The sequence below is a fragment of the Lutjanus erythropterus genome, chromosome 10 (genome assembly GCF_056507025.1).
Source record: "Lutjanus erythropterus isolate fLutEry1 chromosome 10, fLutEry1.hap2, whole genome shotgun sequence".
Lineage (NCBI taxonomy): Eukaryota > Metazoa > Chordata > Actinopteri > Lutjaniformes > Lutjanidae > Lutjanus > Lutjanus erythropterus.
In genome coordinates this window covers 7,972,722-7,991,290 of record NC_139326.1, presented here as the reverse complement: position 1 = coordinate 7,991,290, position 18,569 = coordinate 7,972,722, and the positions used below count along the sequence as shown (strand labels likewise).

At 40.1% G+C, this 18,569-nt stretch overlaps 1 protein-coding gene across 1 annotated transcript; it reads left to right on the top strand.

The window, feature by feature from the left end:
* rhobtb2a (Rho related BTB domain containing 2a) lies at positions 1-17,254 on the top strand. The gene is made up of 10 exons (XM_084728105.1): positions 1-579; positions 5,710-5,911; positions 6,886-6,989; positions 7,094-7,279; positions 8,047-8,987; positions 10,121-10,239; positions 10,855-11,005; positions 11,105-11,193; positions 12,400-12,505; positions 12,838-17,254. The coding sequence occupies exons 1-10, from the start codon at positions 518-520 to the stop codon at positions 13,041-13,043; spliced, it is 2,166 nt and encodes a 721-aa protein (XP_084584231.1). The 5' UTR covers positions 1-517; the 3' UTR covers positions 13,044-17,254.
* The last annotated feature ends 1,315 nt before the right edge of the window (positions 17,255-18,569 follow it).

The window sequence follows — 18,569 nt, the reverse complement described above, 5'->3', positions numbered from 1 at the left end:
GGAGATGATCATTCATGCTTAAGTGCAACCCTGTGCAGCCTTATTTGACCCAACCTGAGTGCATGAGAGGTGCATAAAGTGTTTTATCACACGAACTCACAACAAAAACACGCTGTAAACTGTGCAAAGTGCAGTGCAGCTCGTTTTCAGGGGGTTGGACTGGAGCTCGGTGCGTCTGGGCTGCTCAGGAGCTGTGGAATGAGATTTGTGCGACTTTAAAGTGGATCAGTGTTTTGTAATGAATGAGTTTTTTTTTTTTTTTTCGTCGGTGCTGCCTATTATTAGCTCCGGAGGCCTTACAGTAAGTGGAGGTGGTTCCATGACGGTCAGAGCTGCAGCTCTGCATCGCACCGACAGGCTCCCGATCAGCGCTCGTATTTTTGGCACTGCAATCGGACTAATCGCGCTGATCCAGGGGACGTTTCCTGAAACATCTGCGGTCTATTTTCGAGCCTCGATCACCTCTCCTTGAAGATGAAGTTAAACACGAGCTGCCGTCAGGTGCAAGCCGCATCCGATGGAGCCCTGCGTCTCGTCTCGTTCATCGACCAGCCCCATGCAGCACTTCCTTATGTTGCGGTAGGTGACAGGGGCTGGACTCGTTTCCTGCACGGGAATCAAACTGGTTTTTATGTCCTAATCGCTGGTTTTTGCGGTGAATAGGGAGGCAGATAAACAGGCTCAGGAGTCAGACGGGCTGTTACATAACGTGTAATGCAGCAGAGCCTCATGACTAGTGTCTCGGTGGTGGTGGAGGGACTGTTCGGTCCTTCTGGTAGGAAATGCACAATTCAATCATCTTTGTTGTGGATGATAACTGAGGCTGCACGCTTATTTAATCCTATTTTATTCATCTGAAGTCGCTGTGTGGGTTGTTTAGAATATCTGACCATATATAAAATGATTAATTAATTCTGGAGTTGCGCAGTGTAGACTGTAACAGGAAAGGGCATATGAATGAGCAATATTAGAGGCGGTGTAGTGTATCTCTTTAGTGTCATACAGGCCCTGCCTAAGGTCACAGATGTTTTTGTACATATGCTTTAATGGAGATGAGACCGAGCCTATAGGGATGCAGACTGTGCAGTCAATGAAAGGCTGCTTTTATGAATGACCGTCAGAAAAAAAAAAAAAAAATCATAGTATCCAGAAATAGTGTCTCTAAAGGATTGTGTGCACCCAAATATCAAACTCTTCCCCTAAGAGATGGATATGGTTCTCTTTTGATTGTCGTTCTCCAGGATCAGACATGTGGTTGTAGTGTGGGTTTTATCAAAAGTGATGGTTAAAGCAGTGGTTCTTAAGTAGGGATCTGGGGACCCCAAGGGGTGCATGACACTCTGCCAAGGCAGAGGTTCTCAGTTTTTTTTCCATCCCAAGGTCCCTTTACAAGATAGGACATATACAGGGGACGCCCTCATGTTCATTTGGCAGAGGCTATTTGTTTTACACTCCCAATTAGCTATGTGAAAGATAATAGAAAATACAAAATAGGCCTAATAATAAATATAAAAAAGAACAAAAATGGGTCTAACTCGGGGCTGCAACATGATACGTCTATAAAATTGTTTGTGGAAAGGAAATAGCTTGTGTGAATAAGTAATGATTGTTAAAAGTCTAATAATAAAATAAATTCAGGCTATTATGAAGCCATTTGTTAAAAATATAATGATAATTTAAAGTTACTATATGAGGAACTTACATATTTTGTTGATTTAGCAGACTCCTGTCAACAAAAGCAGTTGTTTCCACAGTAATAATCACCAAATAAAATGACAAAAATAAAATATCTAAATAAAAATTTCCTCCTGCTTCCTTTTAACTGGCTAACATACCGCTCACTGTAACTTTGTGTGTCTTGTTGCATCTGATTTCACGGAGAACCTGGTGACAGGCATTAAGAATAAATATGTATAGTACTGATGGTCTTGTTTGCTTACATAGGTCAGTATTAAAGTGAGACAATTTCAAATCCATTTAAAATTCCTTGTAGTTTTGAATGAATTAATCAGAAAACTTTTCACAGGCCCCTAGAAGAGTGCCATGGGCCCCTGGAGGTCCATGGGCCCCTGTTTGAGAACCGCTCATCTAGAGGATTGCACGCACAACAAAATGTCACACTCCTGCCTTAAGAGAAAAATAATGTTTTCTTATTGTCCTCCTCGAGAATCAGAAATGTGATGTCACACCCCTTCTGGTGGAAACAGTCTGAACGGTAGTCTATGGGGAGAGACAAATCATGTTTTAATCTGGTTTTAATTGTGCCACAATTTACACACATGATGTTTGTCAATTTAAAAGATAGTTTTACAAGACAAGAATGTTGCAATTTGTGGTTGTTGCAATTTGTGTTGCAATTTGTGGTTGCAGCATTTGTTGTAGTTTAGTTTTGTGTGAAACTGCTCAGTGAACCACATCTCTTGTCTCGCACGATCATCAACACCAACATTGCTGTCCCTTGTGATGTTATCTTACCTGGGGCTCGTTAAATCTGAAATCAGTGTGCACCATTTTGCTGCAGCTTCCGGATTGAACGACGCGTTTCCTCAAAATGGTGCGCAACAGGCTTTGAGATACGAGAAAGATTTGTTGGCCGTGTGTCTCATCCTGGTACGAAAACACACAGGCATCGTAGGCTCAGCGGCTAATGTTAGTGATACCTTTCAAATTGTGCCATGAATTACATAGTATGATGTCTGTCAATGTAAAAGATGATTTTACAAGTCAGGAAAGTTGCAGTTTGTCATAAAACTGTTGAAGTATAAGACTATGAAGATATGTAATTAGAAATACCACACACTCAGAAGTTGTGTACGAGATGTCATGACTTTCTCCCTCCAAAATCTAATGTTAGCTGCTGACACTATGATGCCTGTATGTTTTCATACTGGGATGTAGTCACACAAGCAGCAGGTCTTGCTCATTCTTTCTCTTTCCGGCTGATAAAAGGACAGTAGTTGATGGTGTTGATGACATATACTGTGCAAGAAGAGAGATTTAATTCATTTAGCACTTTTACTTGAATCTAAATGATGATAAACCTACCAACAACGGCAACATCCTTGTCTTGTGAAATTATCTTTTACACCGATAATTCAAGGCACAATTCAAACAGGAACAAAAAATTATTTGTGTCTTGCCATTAACTACAGTGCATATTTTTGCCAAAGTCCCATGGGCACGTCGGAAGTGGAGGGACGTCACCTCTCTGTAGCCTGCATTTATTTTATTACCACACTTTGTAGACTTTAAGCAATCATTACTTTTGTTGTCACTGAGAACCTCTGGCTTCAAGACGGGGTAGTTATTTCCTTGTAGCAGGTTCTTGGCATCCAGGCAGGTACAGGAGCACCAGGGGCATCTGACCTCATTCATAAGAAGTTAGGACAATCTGAAACTCTAAATATGAATGACTCTTTTGATCGAAGGTTCCCAGCGCAGTAGCCCTTTTAAGGGGGTAGCTGCTAGGAAAAAAAAAAACTCAGAGGGTGGTCTGCTGTTTATGGATCTGAGAGTCCATGGCATGACAGAGTTTGGGACCTTGATGTCCTGTGTGCTGCAGTGGCACAAGTTAAAACTACACCAGTAGCATGGCAGCAGCCTACCACAGCAGGTGATATGGTCATTTTCATATGCTGCTGATTAGAGCCAGATAGATATATCAGTCAGCTAGTATTATTTCCCGCGATTTTCCAAATCTATGGTTTGAAATCACTTTCCATTTTGAGGTCAAGATTCAATTTATGTTTTTGATTTGAACATTTTTTAGCACTAATTGCTATGCCGTTGTTAGACGATCGAGTCTTGATTTGTAAAGATAAACAGATTATTGGTTTTATGCCCTGACAACTGTCATTTACATTTTTTAATTTTTCTTTAGCAAGATAGTTTATTTGATATCAAGTGTGATATAACAGCTGCTAAGCTATGCTGTGTCATCTCTGAAGTTCTGTTTATGCTTCAGACACTCTTCTGAGTAGGCGAGGGTGAAGTGGGAAAAAAAAAACATACCACACGCCGTACGTACCAACACATTCTCATCCCAACTCGTCACATACCAATGATTTGTCACTGCCCCTCGGATCTACCCTTTAGCTGCTGTGACTGACGCAGTTAGAAAGACATTTTTTAAATGTTTTAACACGATTAACACAGTGAAAGTGTAGTTTGATTACATTTAGGTACAAAAAACTACCAGCAACTCACAGAAAAAAAGTCACATGATGACTCACAACACAAATGTCATGCGACATACACAAATCAAGTGCTACTGAAGTGAATTGTGACACAAAAGTCACATGACAGAACTCTTTTGACACATGAATGTTAAAATTTTTTGGTTTCATATGGGACAGCCTCCTGGCCTGAGTTTGTTTGAGTGGACTGTCTCCCTCTTTGTGCGGCAGCAACAGCCCAGGGTGCCTTGTGCAGCCAGGGATGAGTTTACATTGAAGTGAACTGAAAAGCCTGGTTCATCGGTCTCAGCGACAAACGGGTGTCGTGCATGTCTGCATGAGTAGATGATGTCGGTATGATAAGTTGGGAGTGATACAAGGTCACTGAAATTGAAAGCTATTTCGATTGATTTCTGATTTAATATTGAAATTGTGACACCCCTATGATATTGGCCTATCAAAGTATCGGTCTAATTTGGAACAGGTGTATATTTTTTTTCTACTCCTTAATATCAGTATTGGTACCAGCCCCAAAAATCCAGTCTGGTTCAGGTTCTGCTGCTGATGTTTTTGTTGAATAAGAAAAAAAACAATCAATGTAATAGATGGAGGGTTGTCTGATATAGGCTGTGACACACAAAGACACAGGCTACAGTTCCCTTGGAAACCAGTACGGCTACCCAATTCATCATCCACCATTTTCCAGAGACAGAAATAGTATATTTACCTATTCCCTCCATTTCATTTAATGAGCATTTCTTTGTAGATGTCAAATTTCTCCTGTAGTACTCATTGTTATGAATTAGGGCTGCTGATCTGAGCTAAGCTTTAAGGTGAGGGTGATTGGATTGAAATATCGGAACCATAAATAGGGAGAGGTATTTTAGGCTTGCAGATGGTTGAAGGGATTACAGAAATATCTGGATATGATTGTACCAGCCTTTATTAACCCATTGTATTCAAACTAAACAGTTTTATTTTGAAATAGGTTATTGGTTTTTAACATAATGTGACTTTATTTTGTAGGACTGTGGTATTTGTCATTGAAGGCAGACCATGAAGTTTGGCAAGTCTCACAGACCAGGAGATGAAAAAGATAAAAACATGAAGACTAAACAAGATAAATAAGATAAATATTAAGTAATATTTTCTATCTACTGTATATATATAATACATTAAAGCACTTGGATGAGGCAGGTAAACAGTGACAGTGCAATCAGTGCAGAGACGTGAGCACAGACTGGTATTCTGGCATGTTATAAACTCTGGATCCGCCCCAAAAAATCGCTTTTCCCTTTTTGTCAGCTTGTCCCTTTAAATTTTTCTCTATATCAGGAACAAGGACGTGGAACTTGTGAATGAGCACAGCGAAGTCACGAGACCATCCATTGATAGCTCTGCAGGCAGACGGAGCAGTGCAGATGATGAGGAGTAGTCACAGTGTCTAATATACGTATTGATCCGTGTTCCTGTTCTGTTCAGGACAATAGTGTAGGATTTCAGGTGCTGACGCAGCTCTTCTGTGTTTCGACAGGTCCCAGTTGACAGATTCTGATATGGACTATGAGAGGCCAAACGTTGAAACTATCAAGTGTGTGGTGGTCGGAGACAATGCTGTCGGAAAGACCCGCCTCATCTGCGCCCGGGCCTGCAATGCCACACTGACTCAGTACCAATTACTCGCTACACATGTGCCCACAGTCTGGGCAATCGACCAGTACAGAGTCTGCCAGGAGGTGAGTGTGTAAGCTCATGCTGTTTGAAGATTACCTTCATGTTTTCAGGATGTGAATGTGTTTTTGAGGATTTAAGTTTGTGGTGCCAGATTCACCATAATTTCTCCTTATTTGAGGGACATACTTAAAGGCCAACTATGCAGGACTTTCTCCCAAAATATGCATAGACTCATATAAAATTAATCCCTCTCAATTATCACCCACAACCCATTGGAAGTGTGTGTTGGTGCCTGCATCTGCAGAGACCCCACCCTCCGCCTGTACCTTCTTATTTTCTTATTATTTTGCTGTGCTCAGGACGCTTTAACAACCAAAACGTCCTGTGAGTGAGACTCAACAACAGCAACAAACCCTACTCCTGCTAGCCATTGCTAGCTAGTTGCTATAAATTTAGGAAGAAACACTGGATATGTCGGATTTGTCAGAGAGTGAGGAAGAAAGTCAGTGAATGTGACTAAAAATAACATGACTAAAACTTTAATACATAACCTTGTGCGTGAATGAGACTCACATCAGATAGATTTTCATCAGCTATGGTGGATGTTTTAAAATGAAGACAACAACTCCCATGATCCCACACTACTTCACAACATCATTAAACTACATCTTTTGTTATTGTTTCAATGCCAGAGAGCCCTCTAGTGGCAGAATTTAGATATTATGCAAACTAAATTAAGTATAAGATCAAAATAAGGCGAAAACCTTAAATACTTAAGTTTGCATTATAAGGAAACCTTAAGGAGAAAACTTAACAGTGTTTTGTGCAAACAGTTTTATTTTAAGGAATTCTTAACTCAGACTTTAAGGAAAATCCTACCGGAACTTAAGGTTTTTCATTCTTTTGTGCAACTATCCCTTAATCACTAAATTAAACTAAATCGAAACATGAGTCACATGCAGCTGTAAGCTTTCATTCACTAATGACTTGCAGAAACTGATGCTTGAATATCCTTGAATGTGTCATCTCTTATTAGGTATTAGAGCGCTCCAGAGATGTGGTGGATGATGTCAGTGTGTCCCTTCGCCTCTGGGATACTTTCGGAGACCATCATAAGGACCGGCGTTTTGCATACGGCAGGTGAGCTATTGGAAATTTGAAAAAAAAAAAAAAAGCGTTAGCCTACCTGCACGTATTCTGGTCCTGCCTGAGTTAAAATGACTTGTCCTGTGTCTCCCCTTCAGGTCTGATGTGGTGGTACTGTGCTTCTCAATTGCCAACCCCAACTCTCTGTACCACGTGAAGACCATGTGGTACCCTGAGATCAAGCACTTCTGTCCCCGTGCTCCTGTCATCCTGGTGGGCTGTCAGCTGGACCTGCGCTACGCTGACCTGGAGGCAGTGAACAGGGCACGGAGGCCTTTAGCCAGGTAGCACGACTTATGTTTGAATGCAAGAACATGTAATTTTGCATGATATAAAATAATTAGTTTATAAATTATATATTGTATCACAGCTGATAAGAGATCAAATTATCCAAATTATTCAAATTACATTATGATTAATTTTGTAAACCAGCAGTTAATTGTTGCACACATAACACTAGTATGAAATCATTTATAAACCTTTGAAAAATCATTACAAAGATATTTGTGTATGTAACTCGTGTGTTTTATATGTGAACTTACATAAGTAGCAGACCTATTTTAACCAAAGGCATGATCTTTTCAATTTCCTAAAATCTAGTACTTTTTGTGCCTTTATTGTGAAAGTCTACCTTGACATTGTGAGTTTATTATTGCTAACTTGACTGCAATAGCGTGCACCTGCACAACTGACACTATAGGGCTACTTACAATGCCGTAGTTTGAAGCGTAGGGCCACTGACCAAGCTGCTGTATTTGACGAGCTGGAAGAGAGAACATGTCATCCATAAACATTATCTGGATGGTTATTGTAAGGTTCCAACTGAAGTTCATAATACTTTGAAAATGTTTTTTTAAACACTGGATAGTGCATGTATGAACATTATTGGGGAGGCCATTAAAAAGTTATAACTAATGTTTGTAAAACTTTGCAGTTGGTTAATAACTGGTTAATAAGGCATATGCAAACCTCATCAAAGTGTTAGCTTGTTTGGATTTACTGCTTTCTAGTGCCAGAGCTGACTTTGATATATTCTGTTTTACTTTTTCAGACCCATTAAATCCAATGAGATTCTTCCTCCAGAGCGAGGCCGGGAGGTGGCCAAAGAGTTGGGAGTGCCATATTATGAAACAAGTGTTGTTGCTCAATTTGGAGTCAAGGACGTCTTTGATAATGCCATCCGAGCTGCGCTCATCTCTCGCCGCCACCTGCAGTTTTGGAAATCTCACCTCAGAAATGTGCAGCGGCCTCTCCTTCAGGCGCCCTTCCTGCCACCGAAACCTCCCCCACCTATAATCACTGTGCCTCCTCCCCCTACCACCACGGAGGAGCATCCAGTCGGTCTTCTGGAGGACCCACACTGTGCTGACGTCATCCTGGTCTTGCAGGAGAGACAGAAAATCTTTGCACACAAGATATACTTGGCGACATCCTCTTCAAAGTTCTACGACCTCTTTATCATGGACACTCAAAACGAGGAGACTGAGCGGCCCACTCGTGGTCCTCTCTCCGGACGAGAGCTGCTGATGCGTGCTGCTAGTTTTGACGTTTGCGAGAGCAGCGACGATGGGGACAGGGCCAACTTGAGGGCCTGCACTAGTGACGGGACCTTGAAAGACTCTGAGGGGGGCCGACGGGGCAGAGTGCTCTCCTCGTGGAGCCGAGCTTTCGTCAGCATCCAGGAGGAGCTGGTGGACGACCCTGTCACGTACAGCCCGAGGCAAATGACTGTAGTGCACATGGACCAGTCCATGCAGCTCGGCCCCTTCCGAGCAGTACTTCGCTACCTGTACACGGGTCAGCTGGACGAAAATGAGAAAGAGCTAATGCACATTGCACACATCGCTGAGCTGCTGGAGGTCTTTGACCTGCGGATGATGGTGGCAAACATACTTAACAATGAAGCCTTCATGAACCAAGAAATCACCAAAGCCTTCCATGTACGGCGCACAAACAGAGTCAAAGAGTGCTTGGCCAAAGGCACCTTTTCTGGTGAGTGGAAATACTTGAAGGGATAGTTTGGATTATTTGGATGAGGGTTGTGTGAGGTGCTCATCCATAGTCAGTGTATTAGGACTGAAACTAATGATTATTTTCATTAGAGATTAATCTGTCCGTTTCTCAAAACCCAAAGATATTCGGTTTACTGTCACAGAAGACTAGAAGAACAAGAAAATATTCACATTTAAGAAGCTGAAATCAGAGAATTTGGACAATTTTCTTTCTTTTCTTTCTTTTTCTCTGACTGGTGATTAATGTAATTGCATACAACTAATCGATTTATCATTGCAGCTCTACAGTGTACCTACCGTAGATGGCAGTCAGCACACCCCCAGTTTGGAGAAGCAGCAGGAGTACCTGTGCAGGAACCTATGAAATGTACCGCTGTGGACCTGGTCAGCAGCAAAATGTATTTTAGCTCCTTAAAAAATGTGTATTTAGAATGTTTTCTCATATTTATTTTGCTGTCAGACAGCCTTTTTCAATGGGAAACCACTGTTATATGAGCAAACCAAACTCCATTGGCATTTTTACCTCAGAGAACACGGGAGCTGCTGCTCTATTGCTGCCTTGATCTGCTTGTTTGTTGGTATTATTGTTTGACTTCGGTGTTTTAAAAGGATAGTTCAGATTCGGCAAAGTCACACAATAACACAAACAAGGCTGCAGTGGATCAGAGACTTCTGTGTTCTGTGAGGTAAAATTACTGATTTTGCCTGTGGAGCTTGGTTGTTTTGGAAAGAGGGATATTTGGCTTATATAACTGCAGTTTCTCCTCATAAAAGGCTGTCCTACGGCAAAGTAAAGTGGTAAAAATATTCTAAATATAGTATACACTTAAAAGGATGTTGATTTTCTTTTTAGGTGAGCCTTTCATTAAGTGGCTAAAATACGTTTTGCTGCTTACCTGTCCACAGCACTACATCGCTTAGCTTCTATGCTGGTTCTTTTAACTGGTTACGTGCTGACTACCAACTACTGTAGATAATACACTTCCTCATACAACGCTACTTAAAATAGTCCAAGCTATCTCTTTAATCTATGTTTGTTCATGTGCTCTGCTTAACATAGAATGAATGCAGGTGTAGGTGTGCTGTTATCAGTGTCTTGCCTCTGTATTGCAGATGTAGTATTCAAGCTAGATGATGGGACGATCATGGCCCACAAGCCTTTACTCATCTCTAGTTGCGACTGGATGGCAGCTATGTTTGGTGGGCCTTTTGTGGAGAGCTGCACCAAAGAGGTGAGTCAGCCTGCATCACTGTGAAATACGACCAACAGAGCTCAAGTTCAGACCAAAGTCAGCACTGGGTAAAACATTTAGTCCACGTTGTTCATAATTCCCAGTGACAGTCTTATTGCCAGTCGATTTATAAAGCGGTGGCATTTAAACTTTAATTACTTAATAATTACACAAAACACACTAGTGCAGTGAAGATCAATACATTTACTGACCCAAGTAGAGCACCAATGGACTCTGGTTTGTGTGCAAAGTTTAATTTAATTAGAGGATTGCAAGTCTTTTGTAATTTAATTATGCTGGCTTCTGTGATCCAAACATACTGTAGGCCTGTGAGCTCAGCTACTTTGTCTGTCTGCCTTAGCAGAAATAATACATGTAAGAAATACTTGTGCAGGTAGTTTGAGATTTAAATACTTTAATTTTAAATGATAAAAAAAAATCATGTCTCTAAAATGCTACTTAGAGATGCACTTAGAGATGCACTTAGATTAGCTACACAGATAGAAACACAGAAATTAGGTCAGCGCTGCAGTAACTAGCTGCTGGGAAAAAAAAATTAAATGCAAAAACATGGGCCCCTTAGTCATGACTGTGTCACATGTTCTTGTTTCTAAGGTGCTGTTTCCCAACACAGCTCGCAGCTGTATGAGGGCTGTGCTGGAATATCTGTATACGGGGCGGTTTTGTTCTCGGCCTGACCTGGATGCAATGGAGCTTATTGTTCTTGCCAATCGTCTTTGCCTCCCCCACCTGGTTGCCCTTACAGGTATTAAATATATATTTTTAACCTTTAACCCACAGGATTGGCTCACACAGAGCTTCCCAACTTAATGGCTGTAGTGACCATCTTTCATGTTTCTTTCAGAGCTCTACACAGTAACAGTATTGACGGAGGCAGCGATGATGGGGGCCGACATTGATGGAGATGTGCTGGTGTACTTGGATATGGCCCAGGTAGTGTGACCTGTCAGTCAACACTTAACAGGGACAGCACTTAAAGCTCTTATGTAATGCTTTGGTAAATTGGATTTTTATTAATGAGGGAGTTTCTCAGGGTAAACTGCTCTGGAGGCTGAAATAATCTTTGCAACTAGTAGGTGGAGCCAAAGAAACACACTTTCTCAGAGTGCAAGTCAGCTATTTGGTATAATGAAAGGCAAAGGATCTTTGGGGCGGTGGGCATTTAGGACAGAGGAGTCTCAGTATGCAGGATCAGCACTTTAGTTCGGCTCATCATTCAGACTCAGATGTGCTTCTGGTTCAGCTGTATTTTCGCTTCAGCAGCTCATCAAAGTCATGTCCAAGGCTGGATTACCAACCGGGCAAAGACCCTCAGGGGCAAATTTTCACCTTGTGCCAGTTTGATTAATGGCTAATCACTCTGGTAATATGCACCTTTAAAACACAGGAATATAAATATAAATCAAAGTGGAAGGAGTCATTTCATATGTTTTTTGGTAGGGGTGTGCGTAAGACTGACATGACACTATCATGAAGGAATCTTTATGAATGGTTATGACTCCCCTAAGGAGAAACTACAGTGGCCACGAGACCTTTAAGATTCATTTGACCCTAACCCTAATTTTGCATTATATAATTGACCAAATTAGACAACAGTCATAAACATTCATAAAGAATTTTTCATGTAAATAAAGTGTTATTCATTTTTTTTTTACCCATTTTGAAGCCCAGTTTCATACCAGAGGGTTAGTACAGCTCTGGTCATGTCAAGCTTAAGCATGTAACCTTCAGCTGTTCTTTCTTAGTTGCCATACTAATGCCAGCATGCTAAAATTAGCATGCAAATGCTAACATGCTAAATTTAGTATGAAGGTTAAAGCATAAATGAATTATTCAACGCAGCTGAATCACTGCAGCTGAACCTGATGGATGTTGAGCAAACCCTCACACAGAGCCAAGTCTAGCCAAGCTTATGTAAACATCACAATCTGAACCTGAGGTCACCTGAAAGTGCGATGGCAAAATTCATGCATTAGTGACCATGACTTTTTAGTTCTGCCCCTTCAGGTTTAGCTAAAATAATGAGGTCTCTGCATCCAAAGCGACAAGAAAACCCGCACAACAACAATGTATGTACAAAAATGTACAAAACAGTTCACTGATACAAAAATGACAAATAATGATTTTCCATGTTGACAGTTCCACGGTGCCCAACAGCTTACTGGCTGGTGTCTTCACCACATCTGCACCAACTACAACAGTGTGTGCCGCAAGTTCCCCCGAGACATGAAGGCCAAGTCCACAGGTAACACACACACGAGCTGGTAGCACATCAGAGCCCTTTAAAGCTCTCATTGATAACAGACATTAACCTGATGGCAACCACCAGAAATCTCAGACCAGCCCACTTTATTTCACAACATATTATACTTGACATATACGTGTTTTGTAGACAGTGTTATACATTTTATTTTGTTTTGCATACTAGACAAAAATACAGTAATATTAATAGGCATTGTGCGTTTGTTTTTATACATGATGGGATTAATTAAAGTCCAATTACTCTGTGATATATAGAATAATTTTTATTGTGAAAAATATGTTTTGAAATTCCTAAAATAGTTTATTTTGATGCAGAGAACCAAGAGTACTTTGAGAAACATCGCTGGCCACCTGTGTGGTACCTGAAAGAGGATGACCACTACCAAAGAGCACGCAAAGAGCGCGACAAGGAGGACTACCTGTACCAGAGACGGCAGTGTAAACGCAAGTGGCTCTTCTGGAACCTTCCTTCCTCCCCTAACTCAAACTCTCCTTCGTCTGGCTCATCCGCCGTCATCTGACCCAGCGGTAAGGCCGGATCCACTCTGGGTGACAAACATCAGTGTGGATGTGACTTGTAAAAGAATAGAAGATAAGCACTGCTGGCTAGGCACGCCCCAGTTATTCAGGCACACAGTTCCTCCTCCTGTTTGTTTGCCTCTGCAGTCAAACGGCACTCCTCCAGGTTTGCAAGGTCAGCTCAATCTGGCAGTTAAAGCGATGAGTTTTGTTCCTTAGATTTTTAGCTTGGAGTACATGAGACTTAAACCTCAGTGACATGAACCTCACTGACAAATGGCACAGTGAAACTGGCGCAAATAACAACTCGTATTGATTGTTACGTGTTCCGCTAACTGAGTTTTAAGTTTTAAAAATAGGACTCTGCTGGCACAGAACTTTCCACCTCTGATCATAATTATCATCAATTAACCAGAACTGATAACCAAGTGCTGCTTATCAGCTGCAACAACCAGCAATTCAACACAGAACTTCTCAGTCTCAGAGATATAACACTTTGCCCTTAAGTGTTTGTACAATCTACCAAACTATGTGTACAGTATGATCTCATCAACAGGATGTAACAATGATATAGCCTGCCAGGAGTCAGTAATTGAAGTCAGTCATTCTAACCATGCTGATTATGATCATGTACGCATAAATGAAAATAATGGAAAGTTCCACTCCTGTTTTTTTTTTTTTTTGTTTTGTTTTGTTCAGTCATACTATTTTTGAATGTTTGTGTGCAGCTTGCACAGAAAAACGTGACGATGTGAGTCTGGACACACTCAGCATTTTCGTATTGTGATCGTGTGATTTGTGGCCTCTTGTCACAAAAGGGCTTTAGTTTACATGAATGCATTCAGTGTCCTGAGACACAAGAGATCCCAAATCAAGGAAAATACCTGTATTTTCTGTGAAAAAAAAAAAAGCCAGCAAAAAAACAAACCAGATGGCTATTACTTTCTATGGCTGGGTTGCACCAACAAGGATTAATTTTTAAACCAGATTAAATCATGGTTTAACTTGAAATTGTGTCGCAGCAAACTAGAATTGTGATTCAGCTAAGAATGATCAAATTTATGCCTCTCTTTAAACCTTTGTTTAGTTTTAGTTACTCTAAACCTAGATTAAATTTAATTATTTTGCATCAAAACTTTAAACTCTTTAATTGATGCTAGGCAGTTTCTTTATGCCTCGCTGTTGTCTTTTTGTCTATTTTTTAATCTTCTACTATTTGGACATATTGCTCTATTAATCCAGCCAACAGGTTTTTCTCAAGGGAAGAGAAATTAAAGCTTCTCTGCTGAGCCATCATGACAAGGCTGGCTATTTAACATTTTAGCAAGCTAGAAAACAGTGTAACATTTTGTGGTAGATAATGTAATGTTTTATTGCATTTCTTGCCAAGTTAGTAGGCAAACAATTTAAAGTTTTGTTAAGGAATAGAGAGCAGCCTAAAGTTAACAGTCCCCCCCTTCTTTATGTCCTGACAGCACTTCAGGCTATTCTTCATTAGGTTATTTATATATTTTTTAAGTTTCGGTAAGCAAGCATCTCCATATTGATGAACTGTATCTAATCGCATTTGGATTTAAGAAACTGAGATTAGTTTGTAACTGTCAAACAGAGCTCTGCTCTGCTAAACCTAGCTTTGCTAAACTCTGATTATATCTAACCTTAGATTACTGTTGGTGGAACCCAGTCCATGTGTTGCTTGATGAGGCTTGTTAGCACACGTTTTACATTGAATGATTCCATCAGCTTGATCACTGTCATCCTGGAAACAACACGATGATGCATCTCAGAGCCAAAAGCAACATTTCCAGAGCTAAAATGACCACATGTACATTACCTTCCCTCTGTGACAGTACGTCTGACACGTCTGTCGCTGGTGGTGATTCGGTCTTTAGAGATTTACCTTAGTCGATCAGAGGATGCCCCCTGACTGTCTGCAGTTGGCTGTGTGTGAGACTTGTACATGCAGGAGGCTTCCTCGTGCCTGGGTGAAGTCGTCCATACTCTCTCCTACACACCTCGAGCACTTTCTGGACTCTCCTCCACAGAGACACACACAAGAACCTCCAGTAGCAGCATCCTGGTGAACGGCACTAAAGACAGTTTGGTGTCATGACGCCCTGCGGCAAATGTAAAGAAAGGAACTGGGGAGGATACAAGACCGTGATGTTTAATGTTGAAAAAAAAAAATGTTGTGAAGAGGTTTAGATCAAATCATTTGTCATGATTTGTTTTGCACACCTCACAGTATATGTTCAAGATTGTCATCAACTGTTGTACTTGATTGTAGGGTGGACTTGTAAGCGTGGTGCTCAGTGAAGATGGGTAGTATTGTAAATTGTACAGAATACCAGATGAACTGCAAGTAACTTGCATCACTCTCATGTGCAGTTACCTAACATTGTGCACTGCAGGCAGTGAGCAGAATCATACAGTATTACTGAGTAATACATATACTGAATATAGACTTGACTTACCCGACTTGCATTTAGTTACTGTGCAGCTACAAACTGTTGTTGAAAATAACTGAATACTCATTGTGCTGACCTCCAGTTACATCTATTATATACTGTAGTATACATGCAAATTACAGGCAGTTCAAATGAACACTTGACTCATAGTAACATAGGATTACAGTACAAAGTAAAGTAGACACATGTTTATATAAATGACATTATAAAGACGTATGGTACATCCAAAAAAACATGCCATTGTTATCAAAAAAGTAAATTCTGGTTGCAGCATTTGCTTTTGCGGCATATGTTTAAGAAAGGCTTGCTTTAATCCTGCATATGATTGGTTATACTTTTCCATACCAGTTTTTGAGTAGACAGAGCCCAACAAAGAGCTTAAAATGATAATGTGGTATGAATCAATTCAGTGACAAAACTAATTTCTTGCTTGTATTAACTCCTGACCTTATAAAGACTACACTGCATGAACAGGGCTCGCCAAAAAAAGTTTCTTCATTGTCATTTAAAGTGTAAGACGTAGACTAGTAGTAGTGCTGGTGCTCTAAGCAGTAGCTTTAAATTGTTCTCAATTACATTAACTTTTGTCTTAAATGAAGTAAACATAAGAACTGTCATTTCGACTATCTTAATTGTTAAAATATTTTGGCACACATGGTCAGACATTAGGCAGAGCGATGAGCCTCTTTTAGAGACGCCATCTTTATCCTAATTCTGAATGTTTTAATTTATTAGACCATCTGACTAATAGGGCTGCAACTAATGAAATAATGATTTTCATTACAGATTAATCTATCGATCATTTTCTCAATTTCAAAGCCCAAAATGGCGTTCCCAAATCCGAGTCCTGCACGGGTCCAGTTTTGCAAACTGGCCCCCGCCCGCAACCTCAGAGCTGAGAACCAGAACTGACCCATTATCTGTAATTATTTTCAAGTCAAATCCTCACCTGCCCCACAACCCAGTGTTTCTATGATGATGACGAACCCAGCTTGCAGCTGTCAAAAGCTAATGCTTTTTTAAAACTTTTTGCACGCAGCAAAACCACTGACACAGTCTTTGAGTGCACCAAAATCCTCCCCAACATCTGACTTGGCCTTCAATGATGTATTGTCTGCAATTTGGTTTCATCCACTGGCTATTTTTGCCTTTATGTCTTCATTTTTAGCTACAAGCTGGCCTACATTGCTGTCAGATCAGATGGTGACGTCCCATTGTGAGGCAAGATGTGAGGTGATTAGGCTTGATATTACTCTATTAGAAAATATAAATGCTAAAAATACTGCACAATCATTTTCATTTCTGATTTCTGATTTTCTGCAATTAGTTTGTTTTTACCTGTGCCTGCACAAGTGAATTTATATAAATATAATTTTAGCCGCTACACAAGGTTTTTGAGGGTAGCGGTTACCCGACTGTGTGCAGGACTCTGTTTCTTCCCCAACCCAAAGATACTCAGTTTACTGTCACAGAGCAGTGGTTCTCAACCTTTTCAGGTCAGGACCCTTAAGGAAAATTTGAGTTTGGTATCCATGATCTCCCTCCCTGTTCAGGAATTGCATGTAAGCTGCCAAACTTTCAGTATGCGATGTAAAAACCATTCCCCTGTCTAAAATATGTCTCTCATTTCCCAGCATGCTTGCCGGACTGAGTGGTTTGTCAAGCTTCCTGTTTTATGTTACAAAAATGCAAATGTTGCTTCCTGTTAGTGTTTGTGTCTGTTCAGGACATGATGGTTTATGTTAGCAATTGTCATTTTTGTGCTGGTGACCCACAGGTTGAGAACCACTGTCATAGATGACTTACAAAACAAGGAAATATTCACATTTAAGAAGCTGAAATGAGAGAATTTTGACCTTTTTTCTTTTACTCAATCCGAATGAATTTAATAGTAAAAATAATCAATTAATCATTGCAGCTCTGCTAACTAATAAATAGTAATAGTAATATGTTTCCACTCAAAATACAGTTTACTGTAATAGTTAAGCAGCAGGAGGGTCTATATTGTTATTATTTGCCTTGGTGGTGTGATTGATAAACTTCATAGACATGCATTTCATTCCTCAGTGCATTGCATTTATCAGTGAATCTTCTGCTGATGTTTTGCATCAACAACACCTCATGCCTTAATGTACAGTGTAGTGTATGGTATCGAATGTAAAGTAGTTTTACTGTGGTTACTAGTTTGTTTGCTATATGTTGAGTTACCATGGTGCTCTCTAGGTTGTGTGCGTGTGTGTATTTGTAAATGTATATAATCCATCATTTGGATGTAAAGCAATCGATGTATTATTCGGGGAGCTTGACGTGTGTGTAGGATTTCTGTTCTTTTAAAGACAAAACTAATTAAAGACTCTGACCATCAAGGCCACACTAGACTAACTTAATGACAAACCATCAATTTGTGACATTAACCATGAAATGAATGCAGGGATTTCAAATTTGTTTCATTATTTTAAAGTTGCTTTATGCTAATGAGCTCCAGTTTTGGAGTCTGCGTAATTAACAAAATGCAGCCATTGGAAGTTAGATTGTAACTCAAACATGTAAATAGTAATTGTGTGATGACTTGCAATTCAAACTTGGCATAGCAATTGATACAAGCTATTGCATAGTTTAACATAGATACTGTTTTTGTACTATGCATACTGAAATGTCTGACTTTGAAACTACAAACTTGCACTGCTTTGTAGCACCAGGTTCTATTCAAATTGCATTAGAGGGTATAGCAACATCATTAGATATGTAGACAACATCAGGTAAAAAAAGAAAAAGAGGAAAAAAAGAAAAAAAAAGATTAGATCATAAATTAAGAAGTTGTCACTGGGGCCCTTTTCCATATATGTTTGGGTGCTAATATCACCGCTGCAGAGAAGCACAAACCAAAGGGAGCTTTAGCAGCACCAGGAATATATATGCTGCACAATCACTACTGCATAGTTTAAGAGGCCTTGTTCAGAAATGGTTTAAAATTAAGTAAAAAAAAAAAAGACAATAAATTAAAAGAAAAAAAACTTGAATGTTTTCTCAGTGTTCAAAGCCTAGATGACATTTTCCTTA